Below are 18,954 nucleotides of genomic sequence, written 5' to 3'. Positions count from 1 at the left end.
TCTTAACTTGTAAGTCCTTTAATGAGTTATTTTTCTACAGTATTGAGATGCATAAGGACTTGTTGAGTAGACTTGGAGTTTATGTGCTAATAAATAACTCAGGTGTTATTACAAGCAGGGTAATTTATTTAGACTTTTCACTAAAGATTAAGAGTTAATTTTGTCCTGCTGCAACTGAGTACATGTCTCTTTCATAAAGAGAGAAACATCACTCCTGTCTTGTACAGTTTTTTTTTTTTTCCCAATCTTGCCCTCTACTCTTCAGTAATGGAGATACAATCACATCCAAATGCTCTGGATTTAATTTAATAGATTCTGGTAAAACAACCTCAAGTGGATTCTAGGTCCAATCTGAGAGATTTAAGCGGTAGAGTTGAGAGAAACTGGATACCAGTTAGATAAATTTTTCTTTTTTTCTTTTCCTTTCAGATGTTGAGTATTATTTGAGAAAAAGAGAGAGAGAGAGAGAGAGAGAGAGAGAGAGCGCGCGCACGTGAGGGAGGGCAGGCGCGAGAGCATGTAAGAAGTCATAGATGACTTCTGGATTTCCTGCTTGGGAAACAGGATAAAATGGTACCATAATGGGGATTGAGATTGTAATATGACTTGCTGTTTGTTTGTTTGTTTGTTTGGTGGGGGCAGGAGGAATTATTTCAATTTTATATTTGCTGCTTTTGTGAAGTTATCTAGTAGGTAGTGGGATATACACACCTTGAGCTCAGGAAACCTGGGCTGGAGGAATTTTTGAGAATGATTATCATGGAAGATGATTAAAACCATAAATGAAGATGAGCTCATCCAGGGAAGAATGAATAAAGGAAAAAAGAAAAAGAATTGGGCGATGCAGAATAGGTTGGTCAAAGGAGATTTGAAATAATCAGTGAAGTAGGAAGAAAATCTAGGCGAATGTTATGAAAACCATAACAAGAGAAGAAAATGAATATAATATCTAAACAATCCTTAATGTGGTACTTGTCAGACAGTAAGTATTCAGTAAATATTTATTATGGAGAAAATATTTGTTACACTTTACTTCAAAGAGGTGATTGGTAATTTGGCTAAAGCAAGATCAGTGGGATATAAAGGTTATAAAATAGATTGTATCGTGTTGTCTCCTGAATGTGAGGTAGTGTATCTACTGGAGATAACTCTTTTAGTATGCTTATATATGAGAAGAAAAGAGAAAAGTGGTAGTACCGAGAAGAGATCATATAAGCAGGAGAAGGTCTGAGCATGTTCAAATGTTGTTGGAAAAAGACTGAGAAGAAAAGAGAAGTTGTACATATCTACAAAAGAGAAGGGGTCATTGATAGAATGAGTTTCTAAGAAGTGCATAGTGATAATTAGGAGCACAGAAGCGGGGATGGATCGACTAAAGGAGAGATTCTGTATGTGGCTGATAGGAATACAAAGATGTTTCTGGATGCAGACAGGGATTGTAGTAGAAAGGTAGGGCTGAAGAATCAAAGAGGGGCCTGCCCACTAAATTTCATTTTCTGCTGAGAGCTAATTGGGAGAAAATTGGTTAGAAGTATGAAAGAAGCAGTGCAATGAAGGAGAGAAGTCACCAGGGAAATTTATTAGAGGTTTACTGGGCAGTATCAGCCCAGCAGAGGTTGTAGATTATTTTATTTCTGTTAATCCTCTGAACCTCACAGTTGTGTCCTTTGGCCTGAATTTTGGGGCAGAGTTGATAGACATCTGGCTTGATCCAAGGTTAGGTGTTGGGTGAGTGAAACAGAAAGACAAGGAAGTTGGAAACATGAGGGATTGTCAAGGAAGTGGTAAGGTGATGAACCATGGGCTCTAGGTTGGAGAGGGGAGGAAGGAAAGGAAAGTAAGAAAGGATGTCGAGTGTCTACAAAGTGTCAAACTGAAAGGCAGGTGGAAGTTGTGTCATTGAGGACTTCACAGGAAATAGTAAGGAGTGTACATTTCATTTTAAGTACAGTGGGAAGCCGTTAAAGAATTAAAAAAAGAGGAAGGATGTGATCTAACTCATGTTTTTATAAGATTACTCGATACCCTGTTGAGAATGAAGAACAAGAATGGAAGCAAGGAGCCCAGGTAAGCAGTTATAATAGTAATCCAGGCAAGAGCTGAACGATGTGGAATTGGGGCTGGCAGTGGAAAAATGGATGGATTTGAGATATATTTAGAAATAGAGTCAACAGGATTTGACTATTGTTTGACTATTGTAAATTTTATTGGCTCTACTGTTAAAATGTGTTTAAAATCCTGCCACTTCTTACTATGTCCACCACCAACCTCTTGGTCTGAACCATCATTATCTCGCACTTGGGTTGTAATAACCTCCCAACTGGTCTTCATGCTTGTACTTTTGTCCCCTTGCATATTCTCTCCACAGAGCAGCTAGAATGAACCATTTAAAACATTAGTTAGACCATGTCATTCTTTGGCTTAAAACCTTCCAGTGGTCTCTCATCTCACTCAGAATTTAAATTCTAAACGTGTCCTACAAGGCTCCATATAATCTAGCCCTGGTTTCTGCTGTGTTTGCTGTGCTTCAGGCACACTGGCCTTGCTGTGTGTTGAACCTTCCAGACTCATTCCCACCTCAGGATCTTGACACTGCTGGAATCTTCTCTGAATGCTCCTCTTCCAGACATTTCTGATGACATGCTCCTTCAGCTGCTTCAGTTTCTGCTCAATTGTTATCTTTACCATCCTGCCTTCCCTATCCCACTGCACTGACTCCTCTATTTAAAATTGTATCTGCCTGCCACACCTGCATTCCCTAACCTCCTTCCCTGCTTTATTTTTTCTCCTGACACTCTGTGTATTTACTTATCTGATTGTTTTCTCTGTCCCTTCACTATAATGTCACTTTTAGATGGGAAATAATTTTTTAAAAATATGTTTATTACTTTATTCAAGTTGGACAGTGCCTGACACGTAGTAGCTTTTCCATAATCAATTGAAAAATGAATTGCTGAATGGATTGGATATGAAAAGAAAGAAATTGTATAATCAAGGAAACCTAGGACTCCACAGGTTTTTAGTCTGAGCAGCTTGGTGATAATCAGTCATACTATTTACAGAAAGGAGTACGACAAAGGGAAGAACAGATTTTCAGGGTAAAGCAGGGATTGTTTTGGCCAGGTTAAGTTTGATATGCCTACTTTACCTGGAAATTTCATGAAGACAGTTGGATACATGTCAGGAATTCATGGTTGAGGAGTTTTGAAGTATTTTTGCAGGATTTAAAGCCATAGTATTGAGTGAGACCATGTATGTAGAAAAGAAGATAGAGAAGGAAAAAGGTTAAGAAGCGGGCCCCAGTGGTCTCCCACATTGACAGGCTGGGTAGAGGAGAGGCATCGTTGGCTTACGAGAAGGAGCACTCGGAAAGGTAGGAGAAACACTAGGAGAATATGGTATCATGGAAGCTAAAAGCAAAAAAAAAAAAAGAGAGTAATGAGAGTGGCTTGAAAAAGATAAGGAAAAAAATAAGTGGAGAGGATAAGACACTGGTTTTCTTAGTGAAGTTAAAGAGGAAGTTTAGTGTTAATAATGGTGTAAGATAAATGGAGATTGGTACATTATAGTTAGAGAGTTGTGCATTTTAGATGGAACATGACTAGATGTCAAGGTTAGGGTTTAGCTGTGACCTTGGGTTACATAATTGTAGTGGAGCGACAGTAGTTTGTTTTGAGACAGTAAAACGATCAGTCTAGGATATTAGATGGAATATTTACATGGACTCTGATCATCTGCTTTGAGAGTAAGGCTTGAGGTTAAGAATAAGAATCTGGAGCCAGGTCCCAAAGTTGTCAGTATATGTGGATCTGTTACCTGGTACAAAACATGGTCAAAGGATGGTGGCAGATGTTGGAGCATTATGTCATGAGCTTCACAGGAGCAGGAACTGCCTCCCAGGGGCTGAGCAGTAATGGTCTGGATATGCTTTGGGCAACTGGGAGAAGCCAGCGCTACATCTTGCCTGGTAGGCACAAGTTTTGAGGGGGAATTTGATAGCTGTAGCAGAAGTGGTAAACTCAGCTTGTGTTCTTGAAATAGTTTATGGATGTGTTGGGGAATTTGTGTATCATGGAGTCAGATTCTAGGAGGGTGTAGAAGAAAGACTCGGGGAGGAAAGAGAACATTGGAAGGCAAAGTGATTACAGAGCAGTGTCGAGATAAATGTCAAAGGTTGAAGTACTGACCTTCCGCTTGCTGCTATAAAAGAATCTTTCATAGTAGCTAACTTTTAGCATGACCCTATTGTGAGATGCCTGCCAGGGTGAGTGTTTGTTAACTGTGCCGCAGGTAACCAAATGAGTTAATCTCTTTAGTAGAATTATTTACCATAACCCATGTGAATGTGGAAGGGTGTCTGCCAAACACAGTTATTGTGGTTTTGGCATAAAAAGTCCTTTCTGACAGTAATTGTTGGCTAGTATGTTTAAGCTGCTCGTTGAGACCACTCCTGGAATAAGAGAGCAATGCCATGTCATCACGGAGGGAAGGATGCTTATCGTTCTGTTTTCGTTACTGGGCCTGCTTCCAAGCCATTTGAAATCTGCATCAAATTTTTCAGATTTGTTCCTGATCTCAGGGATAGAGCACAGCACTAGCTGAAGCTATTTAAGATGATAAAGCAAATGTACTCAAAGTGTTACCTGTCAGTTTTGAAGAGGGTATAAATCATTCTTTTCCTTAAGGCAGGATGAGGCTGACTTCTTCCCTGACCTCTTTTCCACCTTCACCCTTGGGGTTCTCAAAGATGCAGTTTACTATGGAGTTTAGAGTAGGAAAATTTTACCAATATGTAATAATACAGATAAAACAGTGGTGCTATCAGAGCTTTGCTTTTGGAAAGGAAGGTTTTTAAATGTCTTGAAATGAGGTAAAGCATTGTTACTGAGGAGGGTAAAGGTTGAAGAAGAGAATCTGAAGATATCTAATTCTGACTGGGGTTATGCTTATTTTTTCTGATTAAGAAAAGATAGACTGATTAGGGAATTGATTGAGGACCAAGTGGAGGAAGAAATTTTATATTGAAAATATTTTGGTTAGGATCTGTATAAGGGCAAAGCTTTTCTTATTCGCTAGAAAATTTTCAGGAAAATTTCTCTCTCTGGAATAAAATGAGCATAATTTTGACAGGAAAAATAGATAATTATTTAGGTAAGCTTCCAGCCCTTTGAGTCTTCAAGCAGTACAGAACTGTCATTGGGTAATTCACCATTGTGCCTACAACTGTTAGTTCTCCACTCCTCAGTGATACATGTATTTACATCATGTGCTCAGTTCAGTGAAGAACTAGTTAACTTGTAATTTAACTAACTGTCCATGTAGATCTTATATTGATCATGTTACTTTTCAATAGATGCAGCTTAATATTTTCCTTTAGATTAGCTCTGAAAAAGACATTTTCTTATTAATGTACACATAAGCCTCTGAGGACTGCATTTTATAGTGGTCTCTGTAAATGGAACGCTCATGGGCCTCTGAGGATTCGGGTAAACAACTCAGTCTTTCCTTTCCTTTCATGGCCCTTGGTGTCAGTAAAAATCACTGGCAAAATAATAACCATGCAATACAGAGTATCTTTTCTATTTTCTGTTTATGCTTTTATTTGACCTATCTATAATCAAATAATGTCAAGCTTGCAACTATAACAAAATTGTATTTGCTGTTTGAATATAATTCAGGCCAAATTCTATAAACTTTAATTAGGCCAAGCTTGCACTGACCTCAGTAGGAATCTGGCTGAGGATCTCTTTTAATTACCTCTTTCTTAAAATATGTAAGAATTTTCACATTGCTTTTCTCACTCAAGGAACAATGCATGGAGAGCTAAACTAACAAAATGTTTAAATAGATACAAATCAAACTTGAAAGGTTTAAACCGTTGTTTTCACCCTGTAAGTCAGCTGAGAAAAAGCATACACACTGTAGTTCTAAATTATGTCCATAGAGTATTTCAAATCCAGTGAATTAACTCTCTTTTTTTTTTTTCTTATTTGAGCTCATAAATGTTAACCTCAGAAGTGCCTCAAATTCTTCCATTGAAATAAACTTGAACTGACAATAGCCAGATGATGTAAAATTGAAACTGAAATCCTATCCTTGGCCCATCCCATGTTCTTCCCCATAGGTATTAGAGGAATCATAGGAGAATTCGTGTTTTCATTGTATGTGAACTGTAATATTTGGGCAAAACAGGGCATATAAATTTCTTACTGCCAGGAAAAAGCAATTACCAGTATGGAGAAGATAGCTGGCAATAAATAAACAGAGCTATGCTAGAAAGTGAATAAGTTTAAAGATTTATTTAGAATGACTTAACTTATAGAAAACAGGTCTTTATTATATTTATCATATGCCTTCCTTCAAGTTTCTAAATAGAAAGGCCGATTATGTCACCAAGCCTTTTTTTGTATGTTATTTTAGAATAAATAAAGTGAAATATGCTATATTGTACAATTAAAACCAAAAAGGAAACTAGTTGCACATAGCAAAACAAATAGCACTTTGAAAAATGTAGTTTACCTGTATTAATGTTATGGCTCCCCTTTATCAAGCCCCCATATTATGTCCGAGTGCACCGTGAGCTGGGTGTTTGCAGATGAGAAAAGCCAGCTGACCTAGGACTAAGAAACTTCACTGTCCTTGGATGTGAACCCAGGTCTATACGATTCCAAAGGCAGTGGTGCTCTTGATTTCAATATGCGACACCTCTCCTATGAGGAACCAGTGCCTTCTCTTTTGTTTTCAACACAATGTGCCATGGGAATCTTTGAAGTGGTTCTAGAGAGAGGAAACAAGAAGGAATTTTATGATAGAAGAGTTTTCTTATTGGGTAGTCTTGTCATAGCCTAACCCCAACCCAGTGCTAAGGGTTAGAGAGGGAAGGAATTACCTTATAGTCAGTTTAACTCTGAAGCTTCCTTCAAGATGAAATAATAGTTCTTATAATTCCTCACACCACATCTGTCAGTGTACCCACTCTCTGGAACTCAGATGGAAGAGAAGTAAGGAGTGGGACTCAAAACTGTGGTTCATCTGAGAATAGCAATTATTATCTTCATATCATTATAGAATTCAAGTGCAATGTATTAAAATCTATTAGATCAAATTATTTTTTGAGGAATTCCCTAAATGTTGTTTATTCAGACATTGACCTTCTTTTTAGACTCCAGCAATACTTTAAGGAGCTACAGAGTCAAAACTCCACTGGGAAAAAAAAAATTTTGTCTCAAAAGGCATTTAGAAAATAGGAAAACAAAAATTAAGTGATAAAAATTGAACTCTTCTTGACTGGAAGCATTACAAGTGAAAAAGTACATCTAATGAACTTCCTATGTTGGAAGAAGCGACTTTTAAAATATATGTAAAAGAGAATAATGTATTAAAAACAGCCTCACTACCCAGAATTAATAATAACTAGTAATAAATTAATAATTAATTTAAAATTTTGTCATCTTTGTTTGCTTTCTTTACTGAAAAGAAATAAAACAACATAAAGTCGTAGCCCCATGTGACCACTGCTAACCCCGTTTACCTCCTCTGAGTACCGACAAGTTGGCGTTTTTAGTTTGTTTTCATATGTTTCTATAATACATACCCATAAACAATATGCCGAATTGTTTTGTGTGCATTTTAAAATTTAATGAAATAGTATCATATTGTATAACCTGTTTCTTTCTCTACAGAGTATTTTTTCACTCAAAACTGCTTGATATTTGTCTGTATTAAGATCTATGAAGCTTAACTCATTCGTTTTACCTGCTACATAGCATTTTGTCATGCGAGTATACCCTTTTTGATGTATGCATTCCACCATTTATGTCAGTGCTTCCCACCTGTGTGAGTGTCCTAGTAGGAGACTCTTCAGAAACCTGTGTGATTGCTCTCTAGGGAACTGAATGGAGAGGAAGTGTCAGGTTGGAGGGTAGGTCTTTTTCAATTTTATAATGGTCTGTCAAACCAGCTGTGTATAAGAGGTGTGATGTTTTTCAAATATAATATCATTATGAAACTCTTTCTAGGAAGACTTTAAAAAAAATTATCCTCGTTAACCAGGGGTTGGTAAACTAAGGCCAGCAGGCCAAATCTGGTCTCCTGCCTGTTTTTGTAAGTAGAGTTTTATTGGAATATAGCCTTACTAATTTATGCAGGTACTGTTCGTGGCTGCTGTCATGCTACAGTGTCAGAGTTGAATAGTTGCAAGACAGATCATATGGCTCGCAAAGACCAAAATATTACTCTCTGGCTCTTTATAGAAAAAAAATTACTGATAATAGTAATAATATTACCTACTATCACTCTGTTTAGTCTTCTTTGTTTTGCTTATTAAATTATCTAATATTCAGTCAAATAAATAAGGAAGATGATTTCAGAATGTGATAGAACAATGAAAAATAGTGATGTGAGTGGGGTTATGGCATTAGATAGGGTGATAGAGAGAATCTGAGAAGATGCCATGGGAGCTGAGACCCAGGAGATGAAGAAACCAAGGCTCAGAGAGGTTAAGTAATTTGTATAGAGTCAAACAGGTAGTTTAGTGGCAGAGGTGAGATTTAAACTCAGGAATAACTCCAAATATAAGGCTCTTTCCTCGGCTGTCTTTATATATTCTTATAAAAACTATACAAAGCAGATACGATACGTAAGTGTTACAGCAGAGAAGCATAAGCAAAATGGTTTAGTTCTGGATTTGGCAGGCCGGAGACCGGGGTTCTGACGTGTTGAAATTTGGAATCAGTACCGATGACTGGGTTTGAATCACAGTCCAGCACTAACTTTGGCTGAATCACTTCAGTATGCAGCCTTCATTGTTTTTTTGGTGGAGTTGAGGGTGGGAGGGACCGTATCTGTAAATGGAGGAGGGTGTTTGGATGATCTCCATGGGCTCTGCTGGCTCTCACTTTCTGTGATGCTGTGACTTAGGAGGTGGCATTTGATATGGGCTTTGGAGGGTGGGGTGATTTTGACAGGCTGCCTTGTCAGTGAAGAGGAAAGGTATTCCAGGTAGTGAGAACAGTTCAAGCAAAAACACAATGGCTAGTAACTAGAGAAAGAACTCTGAGAGTGATGTGTAATAGTCTAGTCTGACCAGCCTAGAGTTTTAATTCCATAGAAGATAGGAGAGGCGAGGGGAGTCTGGCACTGAGCTGAGGGTAGGCCTGAGAGTTATGCTTAGGAGCTTGGAAGTTTTCCCCTAGAATTACAGGACTGGAAACGTCCTGGGTGTTTTCTTGAGCATCCCTGTTCAGTGACTCTACTCTCTATGTGAATAGTTCCAGTGACGGACGGTTCTCTAGACTGTCTGTTCCATTTTCACGCAACTCTAAGTGCAAAAATTCTTCCTTACATTGAGTCAAAGCTTATGGGTTCTAGCTCTATCGTTACCAAATGTAAATAATGGAAGGCCACTAGCAGATTTTAAAGGGTAGAGGGACATGTTCAGAGACATGTAACCCAAGGGCCTGAATTAGGCCTGTGGCAGCACCCTTATAATATATCCTCCAAAGGAAGAGAACTTTAAAAAGCATTCCATGCATGAAATATGTACTGAAGACCTCTGATGGGTCAGTCAGTGACCAAGAATCTAGTGATGAGAAAGAGTTCCTGCTCTCACAGTCTTACCAGGCTCACGGAGGGTGAACCAATAGACCACTGTGACGACGACTCTGGGAGTTTCAGGCAGGAGTACTTAACCTGGCGGATAGAGATAAGAGGCCAGAGTCAGGGGGCAGGTAAGTTGAGGAGCTGGCCAGATGGACCAAGGAGGCAGAAGGGAGAACACCCAGGGGAAAGGAGAGTGTGGAGATAGAAACATGAGCAAATGTGACCATTTTAAGGAACTGTAAACAGTTCTATGGTGGGAGCATGGTGTGTATATAGGAGAGGCTGACGCAGTGGACAGGTACTCATCATGAGGAGCTGTGTTTGCCATGCTAGGGATTTTATATCTTGAATTTGATGAGAAACCAATATTCTTATATATAGTTTTCCCTCCCCAATCTATAAAGAATATGTATAACCCTAACCTAACTCTAACCCTAATATATATATACATATGTATAATATATATATAATACATATATATATGTATGTATATATATTCCTTTAAAAATATTAGAACATATAGAAAATAGGGAGAAAGAAAGAAAACTCGCCTTTAATCTCACCAGAAATAACTACTATTAAAACATTTGGTTCCTTTTTTACCAAGTGCATTTCTATGCATAGATACAGAAGAAAAGCATGATCTTATTTGCAAAATATATTTGCATACTGCTTTTTCTAATGTAACTTTGTATATCAGCATTTCTCAGGCCGTGCCATTAAGAATTATTTTAGAATTTAACTACAAATGACTACATGTAATAGTCCCAAAGATGACTGTATCTTACACTTAAAAACTTCATAATGGGTTAAATTTTAATTTGCTTGCATTTTTCACTATTATAAATAATGCTATGATAAGCAGCTTTGTTTGTAAATTTTTATTCACATCTGCCTATTTCCTTGGGAGAGGTCCAGCTATGTCAGTAGTTGCCTTTTAAGCAGGGGTGTGATGGACTCAAGTGTGTATATTTGAAAAGCTGTCATGACAGCAGTGTGAAGGGTGGATTGGAAAGAGGTAATCCAGAGGCAAGCAGAGGAAAGATCCTATTTGAGCAATTTAGGCCAAGTATGAAGGCATAAACTAAGATATTGGCAGTAAGGGCAGAGAAAAGAGGAGATGGTAATGATTCTTACCATCACGTTTGCTTGTTTATTTACATCAGAGCTTTCCTCGAACATGAAGGAAGCAATTGTCAATTTTTACACGATACTTCAGAGGTTTAGGGACCTCTAAGGTGGCTGTAGTGGGTAGTGCAAAGAGGATAACAGGGGTTAATGGTTGTCTTCTCCAAGATAGGAAATACCAGAGGGGAAGAACAGGTTTGAAGGGTTCGATTGGGGAGGAGGAATTTATGAGCCCAGGATTAGGTGTATCAGATAAAACTGTCAGGGAGATAGTTTATAAATTGATCTAATATAATAGCTTAGGAGAGAGGTCAGAGCGGGATGTGAGGATGGGGAAGCCATCCCCACAAAAGTAGTCCTAGAGAGCAGGGTGTTTAGGAGACGAGTACTTGGGACATAACCAGGGAAACTACTTACTCCTAAGTAGCAGAGAAGTAGCAAGTAGTAAGATTTCTTTGGGAAACCAGAGAAGGAGCTAAGAGATAAGTATGAAGATAACCAGAAGAGAATGGCATCAAGGAAGCCAGGAGAGACAACAATTTCAAGGAAAAAGTCATCAAACTGTTAAATGTTGCAGAGGTCAAGCGAGAAAAGGACTGTGGAGGGTTCCATGAGAGCAATTTAAGTCACCTGTAAATGTGAGATGAGCAGATTCAGAGGAATTGTGGAGCTGGAAGCCAGATTGTAGCTGTATGATATGGAGTCAAGGGAGCTGAAGGAATAGAATGTTCATGGCTTTTTTCTGACATAGTTTTCTGTGAAGAGCTAGAGAGGACAAGGTTAGAGCGGAGTGAGATGGGGCAGCAGAAGTTTCACTTTTTCTTTTTGTTTATATTAAACAAGGAAAGCTAGATTTCCAAATTCTCATATGACTTTGATTACCTCTCCAACATTTGCTGTTTGCCATATTTAAAATCCTTTTATTGGTGATTATTTTTTTGGGCACAGTATCTTTGTTCAAGTTTCCAATGAAAGCAGTGCTGCCTGGACTCCTAGCATCTTCGAGTTCCGTCGTCGAGTTCCGTGTAAACAAGCCAAGACCACATGTTTGCTCACACAGCCTCATTGGACTTTAATAAGACTCCTCAGTTTTTAAGCTTCAGCATACTAATATTTGGGATTGCAGTTTTAAAATTACAAAATATGACTTGTGTCCTTGAAGTTTGACCTTTACCTAGAGAATTGGTCAAAAATGGTAAATGTTTAAATGTTGCAGTTTAGTGAACATCTTTATTGTGTTGCCAAATGCTAACTGAGGAGATTTAATTCTAACAAGCTCTAATTCGAAAGAGAAAAAAATCAAAGGGTGATGTCAACCAGAATCAAAGTGAACCAGAACAAGAAATACTTTTATTGATTACAGAACATCAGCAATGTGTGGTGTGGTCTTATTCACTTCCTTTACTAGCAATGAAAATACTACAGGCTGTCTCTAGGGGATTCAGACAGTCCTATTGAACACATTTGAATCATTTTGATAGGTGTTTTTTGTTGGTAATGTGATGCTCTTTGGGGCTGCAGAAAATTATTTTTAGAGATATGCTAAATGATTCTTGGCTTAAAATAAAAACAATATGGCAAATGTTTCTAATGTAAGAAAAAATGGGTAGTCTATGCATTGTATCCACTGGTTTCCTGCTTAATGGCAAATTAGCCTATTTTTGAGTATTATTTCTCTCAGCACAGTCGCTTTAAAAATGTTGATGTCAAAGAAAGTTATTTTTTAGAGGTTATTGTGTTATAATAGAAAACAGTTATCCATGTAAGAGATTAAATAGAGGATATATACATATTTTATATGTAATATAGAATATACATATATATAATGTACATGTTATATACGTATATAATTTTGCTTCATAAAGAACCTAGTTATCTTCTCCTTAAGATGAGATTTACCTTTCTCTGAGACAAGATTTTACTCTGAAATCTTGGTCCTTTCTTCTTTCTCTTTGCTTTCCTATGAAATTCAGTATTATATTTTTTAACTCTCTTTAGACCTCTCTTCCTCCCCATCCTGTCCAGAACTTTTAGATCGTTCCTTTAATCATTCTTTAATGATTCTTGTCAACTCTCTTGCTACCTGACTTTTCACTGAATCTCCTTCAATCTGCCCAGGCTCAATCCAATCATTTGATGTCTTTGCTACTGAACTTGGGCTGCTGTCAGCTAAAACTTGACAGTCGTGCCAATTGTATGCTATGTAAATTCATGGTGTCTAATTTGTTAGGCCCTCAAGGCAGCCTTATTAATCCTTGATTATTTCCCTCAGCAGTTCTCCCCTTTGTGGCTATTCTACGCTTTCACCCCCATCTTCAAATTCCCTCCCTGCTACCTATTCCCTCATCCCAGAAAATGATCTTCACCTGTTTTATAGAGGTCACCATGTAGGACTCCTGAACATCCACTTCCTTTACTACCACTCCTCGTCACCACCTACATTATTTTCTCTATTCATATCACCTTCATTATTGTTCTGCGTTTTCTCCTTAACTTTGTCAGCAGGCTGCTCAAAAGAGTAGTGCCTGCTTGCTTAGCCTTCTATTCTGTGGCTCCATCTAAACCACTCTCGATGAAGTTTAACTGTTAACACCTGAGGGGTAGTCGTCAACCTTCTCTTTATTTGGCCTCTGTCGTATTTTCACATCACTGAGCACTACTTCTAATTATCTTCCTCAGTTTTTATGAAACCCCCTCTTCTTTTGGAGGTTCCCACCTTAGATTCTCACAAATTCAAAATCGCCATTTTTTCAAAATAGCAGGAGAAAAATTAAGCATTTAATGCTTTACAAAATAATAATTGGTGTGAATGCTTATAATTCAGTCTTAACTATACTTCTAAAAATTATATTATACTTTCATATTACATAGACATATTGTAATTCAGTATTAGTTATACTTTTAAAAATGAGAAGTATATATTAATCGTTGCTTGGTTTCTTCTTTCCTAGTTAATGAAGGAGTTCCCCTTGCTGAGCATGTTCAACATCCATGAAAACCTCTTAGAGGCGCTTCTGGAACTGCAGGCGTACGCTGACGTCCAGGCAGTCTTAGCAAAGTATGATGGTGAGTCGGTGGGCGTTTTTACCTACTTGAGTATTCCTCTCTTTCTGATATATTTCAGTGATTAGATTGGAAGGATCTTTTCAAATAACACAGCACTTAGATAACTATTCTCTTCTCTAAGAATTCTTTTCTTTTCTATTCTTTTCACCTACAGTTTTATGCTGGCATTTTATAGAATCTTAGAATTTAATGGTTAGTGGAGACCAGAAATGCTGAGTGGCCAGCGCCACATTCCTCTCCTTCTCTCCCCTCAGGTTCCCTTCACACTTTCCCTGTCAACAAGAGATATGCTTGTTCTGCCTTATCACCTCCATGGTCAGGAAGCACTCAGAACCTCTGCAGGCAGCACATACCCTGTTGGGACAGCGCTGAGCTCCTGCTATGACCCCACATTGACCGTGACCACTACCTGTTGCTCATGTTGATCCTTTGAAGCAATTTTGAACAGCTAGTAGCCCTTGCTACAGCCTTTGTGACAGCTTAGTAAACATTTGAAGATAAAATCATGTCCCCTTCATTCCAGGTCTCCTCATTAGTGGAATGCCTCCGTTTCTTCACGTGAGGTACTTTGAAGTCCCTTTGCCACTCTGGTTTCTCACGCATGAGCTTATTTCATTTTGCCTATTCTTAATAAACCATAAAAATAAGCTGACACATCCTAGATATTTGAAAACTCTTCTGCTTATAGTGCCATTGTCTGTGAATCACTATTTGATTAATTGAACAAAAATTATTCGCATAATTACTTGCCATGACCTAGCTGCAGAAGTCTATGCAGAATTTCATACTGTTCTGCCTTATTTTATGGACTCTTTCTCCAAAATAAACATGTTTGCTTATAAAATGGATGTTAGGGAGTGATTTCTTATATTACATGATCATTTTATACTTTATAAAATATTCTTTCTTTAGTCAGCATCTTTAGTGCATTTAAAAAATTATGCAGGTCAAAATTTCCAGGAGTTTATTAAACATATGGAACAAAATGTACTTTTTAAGTCTTATGTTTGATACACAATTCTTCATAAGTAATCTTTGAAATAAGTTGGAGTTTTTACCCCCTAAAGTTGGAGGAACTTAGGCATTATGAGACTGTTTTTGTTTTGTTATTAATTCTTGCTCACACTGATGATGGAAACTAAAAGCCCTCAGCCGGTGATGGCATCTCTTGGCCTGTGAAAACATGAGCACCCTGAGTAATAAGATATATTCTACCTAGCATGAAACTGATTTTAGAAAAAGAGAAAAGTATTTGTGGTGCATTTATAGTAAATAAAGACTAATTGGCCTTCACATAACTCTCTTTTGTTTTCTGTCTGCGTGCTGGAATCTCATCATTTGGCTGACTTTGGGAGTCTAAGTTGTGAGACTACCTTATAGGCAAAATGCTCATACACTAAGGGTCTTTGGTACGAAAGGAACCAAGTCCCATTCATTTGGGTTCAGGTGACCAAGCACTTTTCCAAATGCCACCCTGTAGCCATTAGTGCCAGCAAGGTTTCAGTGTTTGCATCCCCAGTGCCTACCTGTACTCAACCTGGTACTTCAAGATTTAAAAAAAAAGATTTAACCAATTTAACCAAAGATTTAACCCAAAAGATTTAACCTTTGGGATCTGAAATCTCTTAAGGTTCCTTTCATGAAGATCTCAGTTCATTACAGAAATCATCAGCTTTGTGTTATAAGACAGATTGTAAAATAAAGAAATGAACTCATTTGGAGCTTTCTCTCATCTCTATCTATCCCATTGCATGGCCTCTGTTCCACAACAACCAAAAGCTGATTTATTAGATTCTGATAACATATGTTCACATTATTTGTTACAACAGCGTCCCACCCTCCACTAGAACTTGGCTCACACGTTGCAGAATTCCTTTGTTGCAAATGGACAAACTCACCATACCAAGGCCTTTGTGTTGAATTTTGTTTATGTTGTGTACCTGGCAACGGAGATGATGTTCTTACTCATTATTCATGGAAAAAAGAATGTCATTAGTGGCAGGACATATACTGTTGCTGAGATGCCTTGTTAGGAGTTTTAAGTTCAGCAGTTGTCAATAGACTGCAGATGACCTAACTCCGACTGAATTCTGGAGGGTGTTTTGGTGCAGACTTGGCTCAGGCCTGTGTCATTTACAGTAGAAATATAATGAAGTGGCTGCTGAAGTTACTGTTCTTGAGCGAGCTGCAGCCACACAAGACTATTAAAACATGCCTCTTGTTCTTCATCCTGTACCATAAAATGGGCTCTCTCAAGTTCATCCCTGCTGCTTTTCCTGGGGACCCACAGGATCTCTACCGAATTGTCCCATTTTTTGGCCCTGTGCAAGGAAGTGAGTTCTTTAGAGGGCTCTGAGTACAGACAGCAATTAGAGGAGCCCTGTTTGTCACCCTAGTTCAGATGTCATCACCCTTATCCATGAGATGTTAGAGACAGCTCTCTGTATACCAGCTTCTCCATCCCTCTCCATAGAGCCACACCCGGAACAGCAGGATTATATGTTATCTTTGCAAACTGGAATGCTCTAGTTGGGTATCATTTTCTTGGATGGTTTATGGGTACAACAGTCCTTCTTATTACATTTGCTAGGTGGCTGAATTGTTTTAGTAGTATGTTGGGAAGTGACACAGTGGGATTAGTGCTGCTTTAGTGACCTTTTTGCAAAAAGGATTTAGAAATACGGTAAGACATGGCTTTGGGGTTGGGGAAATAACATGCCGTGAGGAAGGGAGGGAGGCAACATGTATTCCCTGTGCCTCACTCTTCACCATTTTTTGGTTTTCTGTATGGTTTTTTTGTTTGGTTTTTTTTTGGCTTAAAGTTTTAAAAGTGACATTCACGGACTCCTTTTACAGTGAAGCTCTTTGGAAGCCCTGGATCCCTAGTAGGATCATCAGTTAAGTAGTCACGCAGTTTTGTAATCTGCAACCTAATTTTGATTTTGCCCCTGAGATAACTTCTCATGTTATATTATTGCAGCCTTTAGTCTAAAATGCTGTTTTGCCATCCTCAGGAGTTTTCATGCTCTTTCATTGTCAATTTGTTAACCAATGTTATGGGTGGGTAGTTTTTATCCAGGTGGTTGGTCCTGGTTTTAGAGTCATTCACACAATGACTAAAATAACGGCAGAAGCAACAGATAGTATTTATTCAATTCTTATAATGTGTTGAGATCAGACATGATTCTAAGTTCCACATGGATGAACTCATTCTCACCACAGCATACGAGGTAGATACTACAATTAGCCCCACTTTACAGCTGAGGTAACTGGTGCAGAGAGAAGTTAAGTTGCTCAAATGAAGAGCCTCAGATGTCAAAGTAAAGCCATGAAGATGATATGTTATGAGAGAAAAGAGATCAACTAGGAAAAAATTTTTTCAATAAGATGTGAATTTTTATTGAAAGGAAAGCAAGGTAAAAACTGAGCTGTTCTGACTCCAGGCCCATGGTCTTAATCATCACACTTCTACCATCTCTGCTGTTGGCAGTAATTTTTTTTTTTTTTAAGTATTGTTCTTGTAATTTTTAGCTACAGTTTGTTGAGAAACTATCATGTGCCAAGCATGTTATACACATTACCTATAACCTTCGCAATAACCTCAGAAGGAGGTAGTTATTCCATTTTAGCAGATGCAGAAACTGAGGCTTGTGAGTACATAACTTTCAAACTACATTCCTTGAAAACTGCAGAACTGGGATTCAAGTCCAGGTTATTGGCTCTGAAAGCCCATGTGTTTTTCATAAACATAAGCCTTACTCAAGTAACTTGCTCTGCCTCTCTCACTCCTCTGAAAAAGACATGAATTAGGCAGGCTGGAGCATGGTGCAGAATTTCAATGATACCAAATTGTCTTTGAAGATTCCTTTTTAATCATTCCTTTAGAATGGGATATATCTATATTTGTTGTTTTTCTGAAACTATCTCTGAAATATGGCTTTCCATCTTCAGTCAACTTGTACCTAATTTCTTTAGTCACAAAGGGGATTTGATGTATGGTGTTCATTTAATTTGAAATTTATCATCTTTTTTTTTTTTCATCATACATTTGCTATAAACACAGAAATGTTTTCAAGATCATTAAGTCTTCAGAACCTTCTTTTAGAAGCCATTGTGAAAGTTGTTACAAGCTTTGGATTGCCTTTCAAAGAAGTTTATAGGCCACCTAGGTTGAAAACTTAAATCTCAGAGATTAGGGTGGTAACATAGAAAAGAATTCATGCCTTTCTTATTTAAGATCATTTGTGCATTTCAATTGTAGAAGAATCTCATAGAACAAGTAAGAATGTGAATATGAGGGCTTACAAGGTACCTTTCGGAGCATCTATTTCTGTACCTAGTTTGTGATCTCTGAGGATACCAAAAGCAGTCATGGGGCAGTGGTGAAGAGTACTAGCCCTGGTGGCAGCCTGCTGAGATCAGGCCCCAGCTCTGCCTTTACTAGCTGAGTGAATTCTGCAAATTACTTAACCTTCTAAGCCTCCTTTCTTCCTCTGGAAATGGAATGGAGGCTTAAAAGGCTAAGTAACATGCCCAAGGTCACACAGCTGGGAATTTGTTTTGAGGATTAAAGCAGTTAATTCATGTTAAGTGTTTAGAACAGTGTGGGGCACAGGGGAAGAGTTCAGTAACTCTTAGCCATTGTAAAGAGCCAAGATTACCACTCCTGAACTTTACCTCTGTTCTCAATCAATTTTGTTTAAATGGAAAATCATATATAAAATGTCAGTTAAAATGGAATAAGAGCCCAGTCTTGTGCCCCCCCAAAAGGCAGTGTTATGGCCTATTATTAAAATTAATTATGGATCTAATAGGGCATATGTATAGATATTTGATAAGAACAGAAATTTCTAGTTTTATCTACAAACAATTCTTAAACTTTTGGAAAACTAACAGAAATGCCAGGGATTTTTACTCCTGATCAAAAGACAAATTGTGTCATCCTTGAGACAATTTGCATCAGTGGAAATACAAACCCAAGCTCATTTGGCTATTTATTCCATTAGGTCATTTAGTGATTGCCCTAAATTTGGGGGCAGAAACTTCCCTGTGAGGGACAGCTGGTCTTTTTTATAGTCACAAATATTATATAAACACAACACCTATATCAAGACCATTTTTACTGATGTTATCAAGCCCATTCTAATTTAGCATTATTAT

General features: G+C 37.9%; 1 protein-coding gene across 12 annotated transcripts in view; it reads left to right on the top strand.

Moving 5' to 3' along the window:
* ST7 (suppression of tumorigenicity 7) overlaps positions 1-18,954 on the top strand; it is a 242,092-nt gene that overhangs the window by 174,321 nt on the left and 48,817 nt on the right. For all 12 annotated transcript variants that reach the window (XR_005652395.1, XM_039860986.1, XM_039860988.1 and 9 more), the window contains one exon: positions 13,680-13,794. Coding sequence is in view for 11 of the 12 variants with exons in the window: in XM_039860986.1 (XP_039716920.1) it covers positions 13,680-13,794 (115 nt within the window). In the remaining variant the exon portion in view is untranslated. The remainder of the gene's footprint in view (positions 1-13,679; positions 13,795-18,954) is intronic.

This window comes from Pteropus medius, unplaced genomic scaffold, assembly GCF_902729225.1.
Source record: "Pteropus medius unplaced genomic scaffold, Ma_sr-lr_union100, whole genome shotgun sequence".
Classification (NCBI taxonomy): Eukaryota; Metazoa; Chordata; class Mammalia; order Chiroptera; family Pteropodidae; genus Pteropus; species Pteropus medius.
Note: the sequence above shows the minus strand (reverse complement) of the source record. Positions and strands in the feature narration are given on the sequence as shown.